The sequence below is a fragment of the Coffea eugenioides genome, chromosome 10 (genome assembly GCF_003713205.1).
Source record: "Coffea eugenioides isolate CCC68of chromosome 10, Ceug_1.0, whole genome shotgun sequence".
Taxonomy (NCBI): Eukaryota; Viridiplantae; Streptophyta; class Magnoliopsida; order Gentianales; family Rubiaceae; genus Coffea; species Coffea eugenioides.
The window spans coordinates 31,581,608-31,601,815 of record NC_040044.1 but is presented as its reverse complement, the minus strand read 5'-3'; the positions used below and the strand labels follow the sequence as shown (position 1 = coordinate 31,601,815).

The following is a 20,208-nucleotide window of genomic DNA, read 5'->3' as shown; positions in this document are numbered from 1 at the left end:
CTATAGCATTAGAGAATTGCTAAGTTTACCTCCTGTGAATACCGATATGACAATGCCAAAATATAAAATACCTTTTTCAGCACTCAAGAAATTGCTGAAATAGGTAATGTTCTACAGTCTAAATAACATACTCGATCATTTTTACAAATACTCCGGGAGATCAATATAGGAGTCTGCCCCCAACAGATCCATTTAGTGTTTGTCGAACGAAAATCAATAAAAACTGAAAATTTCACAAAATTTGGTTCTGAATAAGCCTGAAAATGGGTACATATCGATAGAGGAGATGAGGGTAGTCTCTATAGTTACAACACAAGGCATCACCTACTCGACAGTTATTAAGGCCATCCCCATAATCAGGACTCTCTAATCAATGGCTAAGAAGTTTTGAATACAAATGAATTCGGGAAGCTGGTACAACCAATACCAAAAAATTCATTTCTCCCCTTCAGAGTAAAAAAAAAGCTCCAAATTACATTAGAATGTAAAAAAAAGTTACAATCATATACTACAAAACAGTCTTGCATTTTTTATTTAAAAATGCTGCAGCTTTGAACATCCTCTATTTCATCAGAAATCTCCAGCGCGGAATTGAAAGTAAGCTGTCGCTTTTGATGCTGCATGATTACTTCCGATCAGTATTAGACTCTGGACCTCCATCCCCGGCAAGGCGAATGAACAGCAAGGAGATAAGTAGGTAACCAATCAAACAATACTTGGTGCATCCCCATCCCAGTTGCAAGTAGCACGAGGCCATCGCGTTCTAATGCAGTCGACCAAAGGTGCATGCTGAGAGGGTTCAGGTTTAGACGCCTCAGCAGCAGTCTCCTTTCTAGTAGGCTCATTGATTCCTGAACTGGAGGTCACTGCTACATCTGCCATGAACTCCTCAGGCGTCCACCTTGGAGGCACTGAAACCCGCAATTTGGTTAGTCTTGGTCTTTGTATTGGGATTTCATTTCCGGAAGCTGCCTGGCTTCCATTGAGGACTGATTTTGCAATTCCATTGAAATGATACAGATCAAATACCTTCTTGCCCATCATCCCAGTTGAATCCTTCAAACCTCCTAAACTCTTATCCAAATCCAAAAGAACTTGCCAGAATTCACTCCATACAATAAAACCTGTATTACAAAGGTGCTCCACCTTCTCAGTAGGAAGGTTAATGCCTGTATCTCTCAGAACTTGATGAAAACCCTCAACACTAATGAACCCACCACCTCCACTCTGATCTTGGGCATCAAAAGCCCTCCTGATCCTTGTTTCTCTGCTTTCAAATTCATTTTCCTCCTGAACCTTGGTATCAAGAGCAAATAGAACTGTATAATGAGATTCACTGCCCACAACCCATATTGGCCACTTTGGGCACTTTAAATACTGACCAACTTTGCAGAAGTTCAGCGACTCCAGCAAAGTTAGAAATCCGACATCTACAGTTGATGAAATGCCTTTGACGAACATGCCACTGCCAAGGTCCATCCTTCCATTAAACACATTTGCAACAGCCCTCCCAGAAAGCAGGAGGTTCACAATTTCCTGTTCCAAGAAACCATTAAGTTGATTTGAAACCAAACACAGAAGACGCAAACCCTTTATGGTTATCCATCAAGAGAGGATCTTGAATGATTGCAAAGGAGAAAATATTAGTTTTCTTGAAGCTCACACTTTACCTGTGAGGCATGCCCAAATGGAGCAGTGACCAGTGGTTGACTAGGATCATCCCTGTCTGCTTGAACTGAATCCTGTCCAAACGGGATAAAAAAGAAAATACTGTGTGTGTTAATACATGACAGACAACTGCAGAAAATATACATATACGAGTGGGTGCACTTCTTTAGCAACTTCTAGATAGATATACCCATGTGAAATCATTGAACTCTTATGCTTTTTATGTGTGAAATACTAGGACATTTCCAATATTGCACTACAATGCACTCAAGCAACTTCTAGACTTGGACGCAAGAAATAGTATTTTGCATACATAGATAGACATCAGTCTGCAGCACTTCCATCTCACTCCATACCGACAAATAGCACGTCATATTTCAGTGTAGGAAAGAAAGTTTCAAAAATAATCACTTGGTGTAAAAATAAACTAGCTGACTGACACATGTTTAGCATAACTGCATGGATTAACAATTTCAGTGACATATTTCAGGGACTCACAAGAAAAAAAAAAAAAGAAAAAAGAAAAAACACACATACCCACACAATAGCCAAAATTAAACATCTTCTCCAATTCTTAAGAATCTGCCACAGTTTCCAAAAGAATGGTCTAAAAAATGAGATCAGTTTATATACGAGATTAGAGCAGAATCAATGAAGGCCATTAAGCTGACAAAGCAAGCGACAAAAATCCTTTGTTTGATGAACATTCTCATTTGGATCTTCCATTTATGTAAGGCATCCACTGATATGGTCCATGAAATCAATTTAAAATTCCTTAAAGTTATCCACCTATTCCAAATTGACTGTACTTTTTTATTTTCAGAATGCAACTTCTAAAATTAGTTCCCATTTGTCTCAATTTTCTACTACCTAATACACATCTTTTATATCTTAACAAAAACTTATGCCAGGTCAAAACTCAAGCATATACCATTTACAGTAAAAGGAGTAAAATTTTGTTATCAATGACAGTTCAACTCCAGTTAGTTGCTGTCCTACACATGATCACTAATCACTGCCCAGTTTTCTCCAAAAACAAATAATTACTAATGCTCAAATCACCCACTCAAACCATGGATCACATTTATTGCATGGAAATGATGCATGCACATGATGAACATCCAAGGTATCAAAATTATGCTAATCCAACCATATAAAAACAGGAAAGTCCCTCGAGTATTGCCATTTTTTCTCCTTACAAATTGCCTGGGTAAGAATTAATAATTCCTGCAAAGTTCACAATATATGCACTAGAACCAAAGTAACTAACCTACAAGTAATTAGCTTCCTTCGCCTCTCTGCCAACTAAAATTAGGGTTTTCTTATCAATAGCATTCTATGCTTTTATATATTTTCCTAAATTTGGAAAACATATTTTCCTTTTGGCACTCATGATAATTGAGTTGCATACCTCATTGGGTACACATAGATCCAAAACTTTGGTTCAGAATAGGTCCAGCTCAAGCAGCACCAAGCATAGAAAAGGAAACGCCTTACCAGTTTCTCAAAGTATGTGTGCTCATTCGGGACTTTCTTTTCCCTTAAAAAACAAAAATATTTTTTCCTTTCTTCCTTTTCTTCCCCCCTCTTTCCCAACCATTCAGTTATATAAGAGCTTTATCACCTTGGATTCACAATAGAACTTCATGTATCATAGCTCATCCTATAACAATGACGTTCGCAATCATGATAGCATGCTACTCAGATGAAGCCTAAAACCCAAATCACATAGAGGAATTGTAGCTTCTTCCTAATGATTTAAGAAAAATAAAGACATGAAGTAAGCACTCTCAAGAAGATATAACAAACCAGTCCACGAGACAGCAGAGCAGATATTAAGAACAGGATTGCTCCCATACGACTTCTGAAAATGGGAAGCATTGCTTCAAGTCTTTGTACTGCACTAGTCCTTGAAGTATAAGTTTCCACTCTCAGGGCCTTCTGCAAGTCAAGCCCTGATTCAATTGCAAATCCTTCAAGTACTTTTAAGATGACCTGTGTTGGGTGTCAAACAGAATTATGAGAAAGAATGCTCATGAGTAAATGTTATCAGCATAAGATCCACAAGACATAATAACTTTGTAAGAATAATTTAACACAAAAATTATGACTCAATAACTGCACTTTCAAGCTGGCGAAACCACAAATCAAATAAAGTGTGCTACTCTTTACAAACTTACTTCATCCTTTGAACTGTCCTCATCACCATGAAGAACACCAATGGATGCTATTACAGCTGTTTCATTATTTCCACAGAGAAAGAGTATTTCACACATGCTTCTCACCAAAGCTCTGCCACAAAAAGACAAAAGTTGTTTAATACTTGAACAAATGATAGAGAGGGAGAACACAAGACAGTTGAAAATAAAGGGCAAAAATTTCACATCACATCACTTGATACTTTACCGTCTTAACCAAGATTATGTATCTTCGATGAAAAAAAAAAGCCAAACTCATACAAATCATGTTACGTTAAAGATTTGAACTATTAACTTCAAGAAGGCGTAGTGGAATCAAAAGGTACACACAAAACTTCAATGGGTATCATTTATGTCAATGATCAGAGAGACTGAACTCAAAAGAGCATTAAGATCAGATTGCGGGTGGTCTACAAGGTTGAATTTTAAAGAGATACAAAAAATAAAACCCCAACCTGTTAAATGAGGCAGGTTGAAAAGAGATAAGCGTACTAGCTCCCTCTCTACATACAAACTGAAAGATGAAGTTGAGGGTGAAACATACATAGACAACAGTGTGAAGATTACATTGAAGTCCTTCCAATACTGGTAGTTTGTGAAAAGTTAGCTGTTGCCTCTCCCTTTTACTCTTAGATGAAAGCTTAGATAGGAAAAAACTAGCTTACAATTTATAGAGGCATGCTACAGGTGGTTTTGTTGGGAGCTGATTGTTGAGTAGGTAATCCTTCCAACTAATATACAATCTAGTTGATTACTACTTAACAATCTGCAGCTGATCATATGAAAAATCCTTAAAATTCTCTAACATTGTGTGCTGCTCAGATACAATGACAGCGAAGACATAAGGTTGTCAACCATAAGCAGCACACCATAACCCTCAACTTGTCCCTACCTTTTTGGTTGACAAGCAGCAAAAGAGAAATGACAGAGAGAGAAAGATAGCAAGCAGGACACGCAGGGCTGAAGGGAAGAAATCAGAGATTAGTGACCTGGATTTTCTGTCTTCTGAAAGGGAAGAAAAAATATCTGCTGCAATGCATTCACTTTTGGAGGATCTTGGATCTGTAATTCTGGCAATGCCTGGTGCAGAATCACCTGAATCTTCTAGATGGAAAAGAAGATATTTGAGAACAAAAGCCTGCACAAGAAAACATATTTTGTCAAAACAAGGAACTTATTATTGTGAAACAAGACTCAACAAGGCTAACATTAAGTAGGAACAAGCAAAATTGGCAGAAAGCGTGGAAGCGGTGTTAGTTACAACAAATGCAATCTGAACATCATAGCTTAGATGTATTACCATCTGGAGATGCAAAATTGCTTACAATGTAATAAGTCAGCAGAGGCTATAGTACTCCTGGATTTTAGAGGTTTTAGAAAATATGAATGTGTCAAATGCATCAACAATAAATTCGAGTCCTGCATTGAATTTGAATTTCAATATCTAGTAACTCCAGTCCACAGGACCCCATAAAATTGCAATGCTAACTTAATTTTCCAACAAGAGAGATCAAGTGAATGAACCTTCTTTGGATTAAGCATCAAATTTAGTGTAAGAGCTATTCAGAATGATCCTTCCAACATTACAACTCATATAAACACAAATCATATGATAACTAGACCATTTAAATCATGAGTCATATCATTTTCCAACAGTCTCAAAGTAAAATTTTCATTTTTGTAGGTAAAAACTTAGAAACTTCAAATTTAGTCACCAATCAAATTAACAAGATTGGTAAATCACAACGTCAATTATCCTGGGTGAACTAAACTTGCACAAACATTCAATAAAGTTTGACAACCTCCGCAAATCTCCAATTTCAAGAAATTCAGTCTGACATATAATATCAGAACTTAAACCATGTATAAATATGACACCTTATCATTCACAATCTCACTCACTTTTCTTGACAACAGTTTCAAAATTAAGATACCAACAAATCTTCAACTATTTCACATAAAAAGTCAAAACTGTATCGCTATACAATCCGGTCACAAGTCCGTCAAAAACCTCCTTCCCATTAATAGCGTAACTAATTAAATGATATGGGATCTTACGACAAGAAAATATCATAAATTTTGACAAAAAATCAAATACGATTTATAGTTGGATAGGAAACTAAAAGTAGAGGAATCAAAGCATTACTTGTATGGTTGCTAAGACGCCACAGGGCCCACCTTCATGCTGAACTAAGCCCATAGATGTCTCTGGATCAGGACTAAACCTGTAGAGAAATTATATTCCCATAAGATATGCAAATAACAGGTATACAATTCAATATAAGGAAAACCCAAAAACGTCAAGTAGGATATGTAGAAATCATTTGGCAATTAAGGATAAGTAAATGACAAAAGTTTCACATCGGACTTCACGTGACAGTTGTTGACGTACACGAGTCAAAAAGTGGCCAAATAGTAAGCACGCAATCAAGAACCAAAATAATAAAAGAAAAAAGTTATCACAAATAGTAGCATCAAGTAAAGGGTGTAAGGATCATACAGGTATTTTTCCAATTTAGAAGCCAGCGCATCGTCTTTCAAAAAATTTGCTCCTTGCAAGGACAAGAGTTCTTAAAATTGAATCTATACTCTTTTCATCTATATAACTTCGGGAACATTTGTGGTGAATTGTCGGTGCTCTTATTAATGTTTCCTCTGAGATTCATTATGAGTCACACAGTTGCACGAGAACAAGTATGGAGTGTAAGCATTAAAAACATAAGTAATAAGACAGAATCTCGCAAGAACAAAAGCACAATAAGATAAAGGTTCTAAAAAACCATGCAAGAACAAGAATAGTACAACATGATGAAAGAAAATAATGTGAGAATATCGCAGAACAAGAATGGAATGATATAACGTTTGAAAAGGGGAATAAAGTGAGCACTAAATTACACATGAAAAATAAAGCGTCTCAATGTGCACATCAGTCAAACTATGACACTTGACAATTAATTGGGAACACGTGTAACAAACTCTTCGGAAAGTCATCCTTCTTGTATGGATATTAAAACATGATCATGCATTTTAGAACCAAATCCTGCAAGTAAAGCATTCAATGGATATTAAAAAATGATCATGCATCTCAGAACCAAAACTTGCAAGTAAAGCATTCACAATATCGCCAATGCCGCCATTTGGAAGAAAGTATTCAAGTTTTCAATGATTCAATTGAATTCTGCAGTTCTAAAACAGCACAAAGTAACTCAACCTGCAGAACTCTTGACAACAATTGCACAACTACATCTTAGAGCCAAATTCCTTCTCTCATTCCTGGAAATCTTCTCAATGAACTCATAATTACTGATTCCCAATGGAGTAATGACCTTTTACATAAAAAGATGGAAGAATCTATTGAAACTACTTGAGGACTTTAAAGTCAGTGCCTATCAGAAAACCAGGAAAGCACAAAACTTCACCATTCAAGCACCCTTCACTAAGAATATACAACATAACAAGCTTGATAAGCCAAGAAATTGTAGAAAAATATGGCAATACAACTAAACGCAATGTGATTTGAGTAACGAATGAAGTCCCCAAAATGATGAACAAAGAAAAAAATCAACGACACTGAAAAACAAAACTTTAACCAACAATCATGATCAGTACCTAATGCCCTGGTTACTCCACTGCGCAAGTATATCTTTTGTGACATGTCCTCCAAAAATCATCAAAAACAACTGTTGAGACTCCATCAAAGATAGCTCTTTCCCCAAATTCCCCATTCTATTCTCACATTTCAACAGGCCAATATTTTTCTCCTTACTCACCCCCTCCGCCGCAACTCCACCACCGCACCTTCTCTCCTCCCCACCGCTCTTCTCCACCTTTGCCACCGCCACAGTCGCCGGCATAGCTGCCGCCGCGTTAGCAGCATTCTTCGCTGCCATCATCCGCTTCTCCGCTGCCCCGGCCATTAACTCCCGCTTCATCCGTCGATTCCTCATCTCCTGCGACTCCACCGACTCCTCCCCACCGCCGGCCGAACTATTCTCCCCCGGCTTACTCCTCTTCGGCTCCGGCGGCTCCGTTTGCATGCTCATCCTCAACGCCATCTTCAAATCCTCCTCTTCTTGATCCACCATTTCTGATTAATTAACCAAATCAACTGAAACTAAAACTTATATATAAATAATGTACGAATAAATCAGATAAGACAATCAAAAATTTGATCTTTAACAAAAATTAGGGTTTTAACTCAACAAAAGAAGGAGAAAAAAACAATCAGGGGTTTACAATTCTGCTGTATAAATCTGATTTTACATACAAAATACAGAAGTATAGTCAATAAGATGATGTTCAATACACAGATCACTGAAACAGAAAACTGAATCAAATTATTATACAAACATTGATTTAGGGATTATAGACACAGATATGTATTGTATAGATGTGTATCTAGGTGCTGATTATATAACGCATTCTGAACTGGGTTCGGAAAGTTTTAAATTGAGGTGGATTTTTTATTATGAAACGAAAACGGAATGTAGTCTGTGGTAAACGATGTCGTTCTAGGAGAATCCAGGTAATGCGAAAGGATGTGGAAACGATGTCGTCAGGCTTTATCGTCTTGTAATGAGTTAAAAATCGTCCAAAATGTTGGATTACTTTTTTTCTTTTTTTTGGGTAGAAAAGCGTTGGATTACTTATTAGTTTATTTGAACTTCCATGAATTATTTATATTTACATTTTAAGTTATTTGGCTATTTTTTTTTTCATGTATTTTTTCCCTAAGGGTGGTTAAGTGGGTTGTTGGCATGAGAGGTAATTAAACAATGGATTAGGCGATGAAAGAAAGGTGAGGTGAGGGAGAAGGAATACTTGCCTTTTACGGAGAGGAACCAATAACGTCTCCTTTGAGGCCTGAGATTCTTGCTATGGAACGAATGGATTTGATTGGATATATTCAACTTTTATGACTTGGATGCGGATCTCTTATGATGGGATCATCATGATTCAAGATCTACGTCTTCAGTTCATGAATTTCTATTCTGAGCTGTTTTTCCTCGTGTTTCCCAAGAGAATTTAATGATAATATCATTAGTCATACACGTGACATTAACAATATATGTAATTATGCGTTGCTTAAGTTTGTTTAGTTTATTTCTTTAAATTTGAAGGCTTAATTCCGAAAATAAATTTTGAATAGCAAGACTTTAGGTTAAAATGAATGATATTTCTAATGGGTGCTCAATTATATACGTACTAATAATTATTACTTTTCCGTGCATTTATATACTTTTTTTATTTAATATTATCAACTCTCCTTTGTATTTGTTTACTTTCCCTGCCTGTTTCAATTGCTATTTTTAGGAATTTTTCTAGAAAAAAAATACTGTGATGATTTGATGTATAGCAGATACAAAAGTGATTGGAAAATGTGTTTACAGGAAATGTAAAAATTTTTCTGTAAAAAATTCAAAATCCAAACAATCATTTCCAAAACATATGACATCTGAAATATATGTTAGCGGGTGACTGCATATATTACCAATTCTCGCATTTTTCAAGCACCACCACCTGAAATGGATTATAAAAAGTTCAAATAAACTAGAGCAGGCCCTCAGTATGATAAGAACTACATGGTCTCGAGACCCAAAGGAATGTAAAATGGAAGCTTAGTAGTATGATTTTTTTTGTTGGGAGCAAAATTAGAACTTTTACATTGATCAAGAAATGAAGTTTTACACTAGAGCAAACTCCTCTCCTTTACATCAACTAAGACTAGTACTATACACTCTTCAAATGAAGTAAAGAAAAGCAGTGCAGAAACAAGCTAACTAACTAAGACAGCTTTGGTCAAAACCCCATTCAAAAACTAATCTCAACTCCCCTTGATCCTCGGTACCTTCAATGAAATTCCCCCATGTGAAATTCCATTCCATCACACTTCAATGATATAATTAGTATAATCTTTCATGTTTGCACAGAAACGGGAACTAAACTAGTTGTTCAGAGAAATCTTGTAAATGGTTTACTATGCATGCCCTTCTCAAATTAAGTACTTAATTTTCTCAGCAAAGACCATTAACTCACCTTAAAACCTTTATAAAACAGGGGCAATACCATCATAAGAGCATCCACATTTAGTGAGTACTCAAAGAGACATGAACCCTTTAGCCTCTAATTAGAAAGTTAGTACTATAAAGCACCAAGGATCGGAGCTCTTGGCAAAGCATGGTCGTCCTCCTCCTCCATGTGCATTGCATGTGTCTATTGTTGTTTTTGTTTGTTGAAGAAAGAATTTGCTTTGAGATGAAATCGTATTTACGCCTTGAAATCCAGAAGATATTTGCATGAAGAGAAAGGAGTCTTTTGCCAAAATAACCTTTTTGTGTTTTGAGACCGAAAACAAGCTAGTGTATTTATGTAAAAGGCATAAAATTCAAGGACAATGCTTCTGGATTAACTTAAGGATAGAACTCCGGAAGAGATTTGCATGAAGTGTATATATAGCTCCTTTTTTGGTGTCTTGGGACCGAAAACAAGTAAGTGTGTTTATACAAAAAGCATAAAATTCAAGGATAATGCTTCCAGATTAACTACTAAAACCTCTCCTTACACTTGGCCCGATGTGCCCAGTCAGCCTTCAGAAATGTTAATTGTCTATGATACACCTGTAGCCAGATTTGGACAACTTAATTCTTTCTGTGATTTCCAATGGGAGTATATTTCTTTGACAGTTTCATGGAAAAAAAAAAAAAAATGATACAACAAACACCCACTTGTTTCATGGAATGCAGCTGTGAGTACCTCGTAAAGTCATGCCCTTCACATGTCACGATGGGTGCCCACTTTTGCTTATTTTTTGTAAAATAAACTTCCTTTTTTTTTTTTTATAAAATAAACTTTGATAAAGCTTCTACTGAATTTGCTCTCTATAGATAATATGAAGAATTATCGCAACCAAAAATGCAATATTGCTAACGTGAATGGATGTCAATCAAAATCATTTTATCGATTTGGGTAGATTGCGATTTTTTGGAGTTTTTATAGAAAAATGCATTGCAGCGATTTGATGTGTATGAGGTACAAAGGTGATTAAAAAATATATATTTACGGAAAACATAAATTTTTTTGGGGAAAAATCTCAATCCAAACAAGGCCTAATTTTTTAGCCTTAGGCTTTTTTTGATTAAAGGAAAAGTTATGTGGGAAAGTGAAATGAATGAAAGAGAAAATCACTTTCTTGTGTATATTTATTTGATAAGAAAATTTTTGAAAGAAAATGTATAGTGAATGGCAGTTATTGAAAATATTGCGAGTAATCAACAATTTTCCTCCAAAATTCTACAAATTTTGTAGGACACAAAATGCAGAAAAGTGAGAAAATTTTTTAATTTCCATGGTAAAAAGGTCATATAAAAGAAAAAAATAACTCTCTTTCACTTTTTTACATTTTTTCCTTATAAACAAACGCTATCTCAAGGATATTCCATGTGTTATATAACGTAGATGCATTTATGCTAAACTATTCCGTTATGATCGTAGATACAATTATAAAATGGAAAAAAAAAGGATGGGTCATGCACTTGTCTTTATCTTTTTGTTATTTTCTTGTTTGTGTTTACAAAATGATTAATTTTCTATACACCGACAATATATACACTTTTATCATTAGATGCATGACACATAATTTAAATTTGAAACTCAAATTTTGCATATGTGTCGTATATCCAATTATGATAGTGTATACACTGTCAGTATATACAAGATTTAATCTTTACAAAATTATGCAACAAATAAAGAGAGCAATTGTTGTACTTTTGTTTGTTTTACGTGGAAAACATATTGCATTCTTATCTTATACAGAGTCTTTAAATGCCAATTTAAACAATTGTGTTATCTTTAGACATAAAAGAACTAATTTAACATCATTTGATTTTCATAACTATATTATTCAACTTAATGTGTACTTTATAAAGGACATTCTTGTATTTTCAGTTATTCAGACTAGTGGGTGGTTAAACATACAGCCTAAACTGTTATAGGGTGGAAGTTTGTTTAGTACTGAAACCCAAGGGCCAAGGGAGCAAATTGAGCTTAAGTGATGTTTGACGGGAGCAAAAGTGAAATTTTCCCTCAAATAAGCTTTTAGTTCTATTATTCAAAAGCTGGGGCTTAGTAGTGAAAAAATAAATGCAATAAATTTTCTATCCCACTTCTTGTCACACTTTTATTACGTTGTCATGTATCTTTCATAAATATCCCATTGTAATATTTTTAGGTTACAAAATGCAATATAACAGACTTAAAAAAAAAAGATTACAATATAAGATGTTTATGAAGGATACATGACAATATAATCAAAAGTAGGATAGGGAGTGGATTAGAAAATAAGACAAAAAATCTACCGAGTAATTAAGCTTCGCCTTTAAGGCCTTTGCAAATCTACCAAGTGTAAAACATGAGGAGGTAATTGAGATTGAATTAAAGTTCAGGGGCAATGTCAAATTGCCTCTCAATACGAAAAGTATGTTAACTGATGAAATTGCTTCTCCTTTTCCTAAACTTTTTCTCTACTTCCAATCCTACCTCCTTACATTTAGTTTTCTGATTTTTCCAAGCTTAACGAGGTTTATCTTTTGAGCAAGTTTTCTAATTAAAATTGTACAAATTAAACCATATCTAAGTTTGAGCACACTTACACTGTCTTATGGTCTTATGCTAACTTTGAAGCATTTCAGTGTTGAGAAATTTGGTTTAAATAGATTACATATAATTTCTCTTTTATGAATCATATTAAGGTTAATAATATATGTTGGAGTTAATATTCATATATACAAGGTAGTTTGCTGTGAGAAGCGACATAGAGATGGAGGAAAGACACCTAATCTTCTCCAAACTATTACAAAAATCTCAAAAGAAACAATTAGTACTCATAATAAAGATAATAGGAAGCAACCCTAGAACATAACCCCACGGGATTGGTTCAGTGATAGCAGCGATTCTTTGAGACACAAAAGGTTTTGGGATCGAAATTGCTTTTTGAAATACTTTGTGGAACAATCTGTGACTCGCCTGAGAAAACTTTGTGTGGGACCGCGTCGTTTTCCTCTGATTTGGTGTGCCAACCCGGATCTAAAGAGTTCGGGTCGGGGCATGTTTCATAATAAAAACAAACCCTAGAGAAGCAACAAAAAAAAAATTGAGAAAATAGAATAAAACTACTAACAAAGCTGAAACAGTGATGACGTTTTACCCTAATTTTGTTGCTTCTAGTGACCCTAAAAAATCCTAGTTTATTGAATACTCGGTTACATCCAATTTCCATATTTATATGCACCAAATAAAAGGAAAAAAAAAGTAATAAATAGAGGGACTTGAGAGACAAAATGCTATGAATTAATAGATGCAATTATTAAACCAGAAAAAAAACTCTAATTTGGCGTAAAAACTGAGGGAAAATATATTTTTCTTTCCTTTTTCTTAAACTGCAGTATGATAATCAAAACCAAACCAAGAGAAAGAAAGGAAAACCCATATAAGGAAAAGCAAAAAAATAACCAAAATAATTAAGCAGCTGAAAATGACGTTATCGGTACCTGAATTATTACCCCTATCCTAAATATAATTCCTAGGTAAATAAATACAGAAATAAAGATATAGCCAGAATAATCAAAAAGTACAAATTTCCTCGAAATCCGTCAACATCGTAAGCCGTTAGATCAGAATCCCGTCCGTGATGAAAGCGATGCGATGGGTCTTAACGGCTTCTGTGACGGCAGAGAAGTAAATCTGAGGCGGCATCCGAATAAGAACAAGAATAAAGAAGACGCCGAGAGGCGTTATCCTCTGCAGCAAGTTGACCACCACTGATGCCATGAATCTTCCTTTTTCTGCCACGTGTCATCTGCAACTTCCGTTGACATCAGATAACCTCATCCTCGGATTTGGGACAGAGACGGTCATCAGGCGGACCGTTCTTGAGCGATCGCATCTTGTACCTCGTTTTTAACAATATATGTGAAATTCATAAAATTTTGTTTTAAAATTATATGTTGTTGAAAATAAGTTACATCATGTATAAATAAAGTTATGCCGTGTGTAAAATACACATAACCTTCAAGAACGGTTGTCCCATGTTGGTATACGTATACGTCACCACCGTGACTGTCCAAATTCTGAAGGAGTAGTACAGCTAGAATCATTTCTTTTTCACCAAAAAAAAAAAGAATCATTTCTAAATTACTAGTACTTAGTGTGTTGATAAATTTAAAATGTGAATCTATTAAATTATTAAATCATTAAATACTAAATATGATACATTTGAATGTATATCATATTAAGTGATAAGTAAATAATTTATCACTTATTTTTAAGAGTAAGTTTTATCTCGAAAATTCAGTGTTATTTAATTAATTAATTTAGATATTTAATTTTTTATTATCAAACACAAATGAATATATTAAAATTTAAATTCGTTAAATTAAAATATTGAAATGAATTATTAAAGAAGATCTTAGTAAAAATTCAAATAATTGTAATTTCAATATTTTAGTACTACAAGTCACGTGGTTGGTTTGAGATTGGTTACACACTTGCACTTTGAATAGCACATTCGAGTTCAATCCCTAATATAAACATACCAAATAGCCTTTGATAATTTATAAAGTTCTCTAAATAAACATAAGCTGTCACAATTTTTTAAATTTTTTCCCCATATTTAACTCTTTATTCTTGTGCTTTTATTTGAAGAGAGACCCTTGTTTTAAACGCTTAAAAACGGTAATTTAATCACATAATACAGATCTCAGGAAAAAAATTTTTAAATTTGATATGTTTTATTTGTGATTGAACTTCGTGAAGTTCAATTTATGACGGAATATTTGTCTTTAAACGACTTATATTTGTGTGTGCTTTAAGTAATAAACCAAAAATGGTTAATCATAAACGAGGGATTAGGTGCCAAAATACTTGCGGTTGAATAAAACTAAAGTATAGAATGATCAAAAATTGAATCTATAATAGTGAAATAAAACTATCAACCTTCAACACCTTATGACTTTATGGACAATCAATTAACCTTTTCCAATTCTAATAACTCAACGGCTGAGAACATTGTCAAATCACCCATTATACAGGGGGCTTAAATCTAGGCTGTCTAGCTCATCCGTATCCATACCATCGGACTTTGTCTTTGTTCATAAACATTATACAACCTGTAATTCCATGATCTAAGGAGAAAACAACTTTTTTTTTTCAGTACCAAGTCAACCCATTAAATGGTTCCCCTAATCAAATACAACCAATTGGGAGATATATGATAATTTAAACAAATCTTCAACGGCCGGAAATTAATAATAACCTCAGGAGGTGGGAAGTATATAAATGCATGGATCTCTATCCTCTGTCTTCGTGTGGCCTCGTCAGCTGCGCCTTATTTCTCCTAGTCCTTCCTCCTTGATTTGAGTACCACCAGTGACTTCGACTGCTTCCAGCCTACTATTTCCTAAGATAAGAAGAGCAAATTCCATCGATCCCATCAATTCTTGATAATCTTCATATTGGTATTTGAATTTGTAAGGCTGCAAAAAACAAGAAATGGATCATTCAGCGGATGCACACAGGACTGATTTGATGACCATAACCAGGTTTGTATTGAACGAGCAGTCCAAGCACGCAGAATCTCGCGGGGATTTCACTATCTTGCTCAGTCACATTGTTCTGGGCTGCAAGTTCGTTTGTTCTGCTGTCAACAAGGTCCCCAGAATTCTTTTCTTTTCTTGAACATTTTCCCTCTGTTCGGTTTGATTGTGTGAGTAAATTTTCATGTTTTACTCTAAAGTATTCACAAATCCCATGTCTTGCATGATACAAGATTTCGTTCTTTTCACGTCAGGTCCAAAACGATTTTGGTTGTTTGGTCGAAAGGATTAGAGTTTCCTATGAACCAAGAAAATTGCTTTCGTTGTTTCTCAATCTTTTCGGTTGTATTTCAATTTTGTTGGGGTTCTGTATTTGATTAGTTTGAGGAGGTTGTCCCGATGGCCACTTGTGTTGAACTCCTGACCTCCTCCACTATGTAGTGGTCATATAATCGCCAGCTATCAACTGTACTGCCACTTGTATATTATACTCGTTGTATTTGAATTTTACACACTAGAATATTCACACGGGTGATACACAAATTCAGTAGATATCTGTACTAATCTGTGTAATAATCCATTGTTATTATTACAGTTTACGGCAATGAATATCTTATTTTCCTTCCCTAGCTGAAATTTGGGGTATGCAGCAATATATGGTGCACAAATCTGCTGATTAACTAGGAGAGTTTCATCTTGTGGAGGAGAGCTGGCTAGGGATGTTTTCATCTTCTAGTTAGAAATCAGAAACCAAATTAAATCTTTTTTGAAAGATCTGTTTTATATATATGGTCATGCATATTGATGTGCATCTTTCTTGTTGTTGCATTAGTAGTTGGGGCTTCTCACTGAAAGTTTTCTGGTTCTAAAGATAAAAAGGATTAGTTTGCATCAAGGACTGGATTGAGTGTAGACTAGATTCCAGATGATAAGTCCTTGCTTAATTGCTATATGTGGAATAGACAGCATGACAGTTCAGAGCGAGTTTGGCAGCATTAGTGCCTCAAATATGAAGATGTAGGGAGTCGTAAAGGAATAGATGCATTGATTTTTTTGAGCTTTTAGGTCCAAGTTATTGTCCATTTGCTTATGCTGATTGGAAGCTCCAGAATCAGAATAGTCACTAGTTGCAGGATTCTCATGCCTTTTCTAATTTGGGAGTCAAGGACTAGATGAAATGCTTGAACAATAGTGATTTGGGATTTTCTGCTCTGCTTCAAGTTTTGTCTGTTTGAAGTATATGCTTTGCAGGCAGGCTTGGCCAAGCTGATTGGGCTTGCAGGTGAGACAAATGTGCAGGTGAGTTAAGCATAATTTGGGTTCATATTGCAATAGCCTCTGAGTTCTCCATATCGATTCCTTCATTGACTAATAAGCTGGATAAACTCTCATAATTAAGGGTGAAGAGCAAAAGAAGCTTGACGTGCTATCAAATGAAGTTTTTGTCAAAGCTCTGGTCAGCAGCGGTCGAACAGTAAGTCATTTTGTTTTTCTTTCTCCTCCTGCTATCAAATATCTATACAGAACGTGTTAAATTTTATGCCCAACTCTGGAATTTTTAAACAGTGCATTCTCGTCTCTGAAGAAGATGAACTGGCCATTGTTGTGGAGCCATCCAAGCGGGGGAAGTGCGTGCTCATGGTTTCCACTTTCTGTAAATTTTCTCGTATTCAAGGACATGTTCTTTTGAGGTTTGATATATTGAAATAACCTTTACAACTCCAACAGGTATTGTGTTGTGTTTGATCCCTTGGATGGATCCTCCAACATCGACTGTGGTGTCTCAATTGGAACTGTATGTTTGTCAACATGTGCTTTCAAGGAATTTGAACATATAGATCCTGATTCAAGAAATTATATGATAATGCTGCCATCATTGATAATCTTCCCTTTTCTTCTAGATTTTTGGTATTTACATGATTAAAGATCACAGTGAACCAAAATTAGAAGACGCGTTGCAGCCTGGGAAGGACATGGTAGCTGCTGGCTACTGCATGTACGGTAGCTCTTGCACGGTATGGATTTTCCATTCTGTTACATATGTCTACCTTCTGTTTTTGTTTTGTAGGAGATCTGAAAATTGTTATGAATACTATTAAGGCTTTAGGAATACATTATGTGTCTGATGTGGTCGTGTCTTTCATGATCGTAGCAACTAAGGGTAGTTGTTTCATCCTTGTGATTGATGACTTACAGCTTGTGTTGAGCACTGGAAGTGGTGTTAATGGATTTACTCTTGATCCATCTCTTGGAGAGTTCATACTGACTCATCCAGATATTAAGGTAAAAAAAGTACGTTAACTGCGTAGAAAATGTCTTGTAACCATATACTTTCTTCTGATCGGCCTCTTTATTTTGCATTGTTAAGCAAATGATTACTCCAAAACGTGGACAATTGCATGCTGTCTGGTGCATAGAATACTACTGATCACTAAGAGTACATGGTATCAATGCGAATCCACTGACATTCTCCAAAAATCCTCATGTACTTGTTGGAGCAATAGTTCTGTCTTTCTTGCTCTTATTACCGCTCCTTCCCTTGCGATCTGTCCAGAACGTTATCTTGCAGCATATTCATCAATTTCTTAGCATGTTAATTATAACAACTTAACCATCTGTAAACACACCATTTGTGAGTGATAATTTTGTTAAGTCTTACGTGCACCTGAAATTTATATTTTTTTGTCCAAATTCTTACCATGTTTAATGTAATCAAGGTTTTATTAGGTTCCAGACAAATTTGCATCAGTTTGTTCATACTGCCTGATCTTGAGATTGTATAATTAGGTCTCTGATTTCTTTTCCATAATTTTTTCTGTTTGGTTTGTTTAACTGGTCTCAAATTGCGCTTTTTCTGCTCAGATTCCAAAGAAAGGAAAGATATACTCTGTAAATGAGGGTAATGCAAGGAACTGGGATGCTCCGACAGCTAAGTATGTCTAAATGCATGTAGAAGTCAACATTGCCTTCATCTCAGGTCTAACATATTTGAATTTCAGGTATGTGGAGAAATGCAAGTTCCCAAAAGATGGTTCATCAGCTAAATCATTAAGATACATTGGGAGGTACTAATTTCTCTTCTCGCAGGCTAATTCTAAAAGAGACAACATCAGTAGGGGTCTGCTGGAGATTTCTTTTATCCATACAACTTCAGCAACCTTTCTGTTCCCTTTCCCCTTTAGCCAAGAAAATGAAGAAACAAGGCTAGAATCTTTGAAGAGCTGAATTCTGTAAAAGTCTGGATTCATGAGAAAATTCAGCATTAATGAGATAAGACAACCTCAATCCTCTAATTTCTTATACTTCAATATCATTTGCAGCATGGTAGCCGATGTTCACCGGACATTGCTCTATGGAGGTATCTTTTTGTATCCAGCTGATAAGAAAAGTCCTAACGGGAAATTGAGGTAAGTTTCATGTTTCTTGTAAACATACCAAGGATAAATCCTTTTTTCCATTCATAACTATGGGTATTAAGGAGCTTGATTGAAGCAAATATCATCCAAACCAATAAATTTGGTGCACCTCTGAAACAGAGTTCTATATGAGGTCTTCCCGATGTCTTTCTTGATGGAACAAGCTGGAGGACAAGCATTTACTGGGAAGGAACGGGTAAGATTGCTTAACTTTAATCTGCGTGACATAACAACTGTAAGAGTGTGGATGCATTTGTCCTTTTTTGAGGAGAAACACCTCTTAAACCAATCAAAATCAGGATGTCCTGATGTGTTTGGTATGCAATGAAAAATATTCTTATCGCAGGCACTTGACCTAGTTCCAAAGAAGATTCATGAAAGATCACCAATATTTCTTGGTAGTTATGATGATGTTGAAGAGATCAAAGCACTTTACGCTGAAGAGCAGAAAGCATAGATATGTGAAACTCTTTTACCTTGTTGATTTGGTCCATCTGGAGGCTTTGACTGCTAATTTCTTGGAGCAAAACAAACTGTTCGTTTAGTTTTTCTTTCAAGTTGCAAGACTACTGTATTGCGGTAAACTCTGTGTGTCAAGATTGTGATTCATGTCAGTGACTATCACAACTGACATAGAGATGCGCTATGCACATATGTTGACATAAAGAAGCATGTGTAGATTTCTACCTCATTATTCACTTGTACATCTTTACTGATTTAAACATCTTCTTTTGGTATACCGTACTAAAAATTATTCTTACTTAAAGTTAAAACAATTCGCAATCTGTTAAAGAAGAGAGAGCAAAAACTTACCTATACACCGTGCAGCTTCCCTTGTAACCTCCTATAAGGCTCTAAGCAATCTGAAAAGGGGGTGAATTAGGTTGTTCACAAATCAAGTGAATGGTTATAAATTTTTGCCCAATTTTGTCATCCAAAAATAGCTTAAGTAATCACATGCTCAAGCATATAAAGTAATACAATAGAATAAAAGAGAAGCGAGCAATAAAATAAAAGAAACACAAACCAATTACACTTCCAAAAACTCCTTCCAAATTTAGAGTTGATTCTTCTCAAATAGATGCAAGTTCATTCTTTGCTCGCTCTGAATATTCTTTAGTTGAGTTAAAGAGTTTTATAACTTTACTCAAGTTAATGTTAACTATCCTACAATTGAATGCCCTCGACCAATTAAGAATTACAAAGAGGTTCTTCCAATGTTGGTCATACAAATCAGCTTGTACAAAGAAGGACACACCCTTTGCTTACACTAAGTTTCCGTACTCTCTAGTTGAGTATCAAAGAGTTTTACAACTCTCTAATTAACCTTATCTAAGC

The 20,208-nt window shown here is 35.3% G+C and overlaps 2 protein-coding genes across 3 annotated transcripts; one reads left to right on the top strand and one right to left on the bottom strand.

The window, feature by feature from the left end:
• Nucleotides 1-200: 200 nt before the first annotated feature.
• On the bottom strand, nt 201-8,304 carry LOC113749427 (ubiquitin carboxyl-terminal hydrolase MINDY-3). The gene is made up of 7 exons (XM_027293163.1): nt 7,476-8,304; nt 6,013-6,091; nt 4,856-5,004; nt 3,849-3,960; nt 3,478-3,663; nt 1,671-1,742; nt 201-1,536 (listed from the first exon to the last, which is right to left on the bottom strand). Exons 1-7 carry the CDS (start codon nt 7,949-7,951, stop codon nt 706-708), a joined length of 1,905 nt encoding a protein of 634 aa, XP_027148964.1. The 5' UTR covers nt 7,952-8,304; the 3' UTR covers nt 201-705.
• Nucleotides 8,305-15,214: 6,910 nt separating this feature from the next.
• Nucleotides 15,215-19,586, top strand: LOC113748913 (fructose-1,6-bisphosphatase, cytosolic). Of its 2 annotated transcripts, none has more exons than XM_027292508.1 (12): nt 15,215-15,569; nt 16,706-16,753; nt 16,854-16,928; nt 17,021-17,082; nt 17,183-17,249; nt 17,356-17,469; nt 17,651-17,746; nt 18,317-18,387; nt 18,454-18,519; nt 18,775-18,861; nt 18,991-19,066; nt 19,217-19,586. In XM_027292508.1, the coding sequence occupies exons 1-12, from the start codon at nt 15,411-15,413 to the stop codon at nt 19,325-19,327; spliced, it is 1,032 nt and encodes a 343-aa protein (XP_027148309.1). In that variant the 5' UTR covers nt 15,215-15,410; the 3' UTR covers nt 19,328-19,586. The 2 variants fall into 2 exon arrangements, with proteins under 2 accessions (XP_027148309.1, XP_027148310.1); XM_027292509.1 differs by having other exon boundaries at nt 15,216-15,569; nt 17,651-17,737.
• Nucleotides 19,587-20,208: the final 622 nt, after the last annotated feature.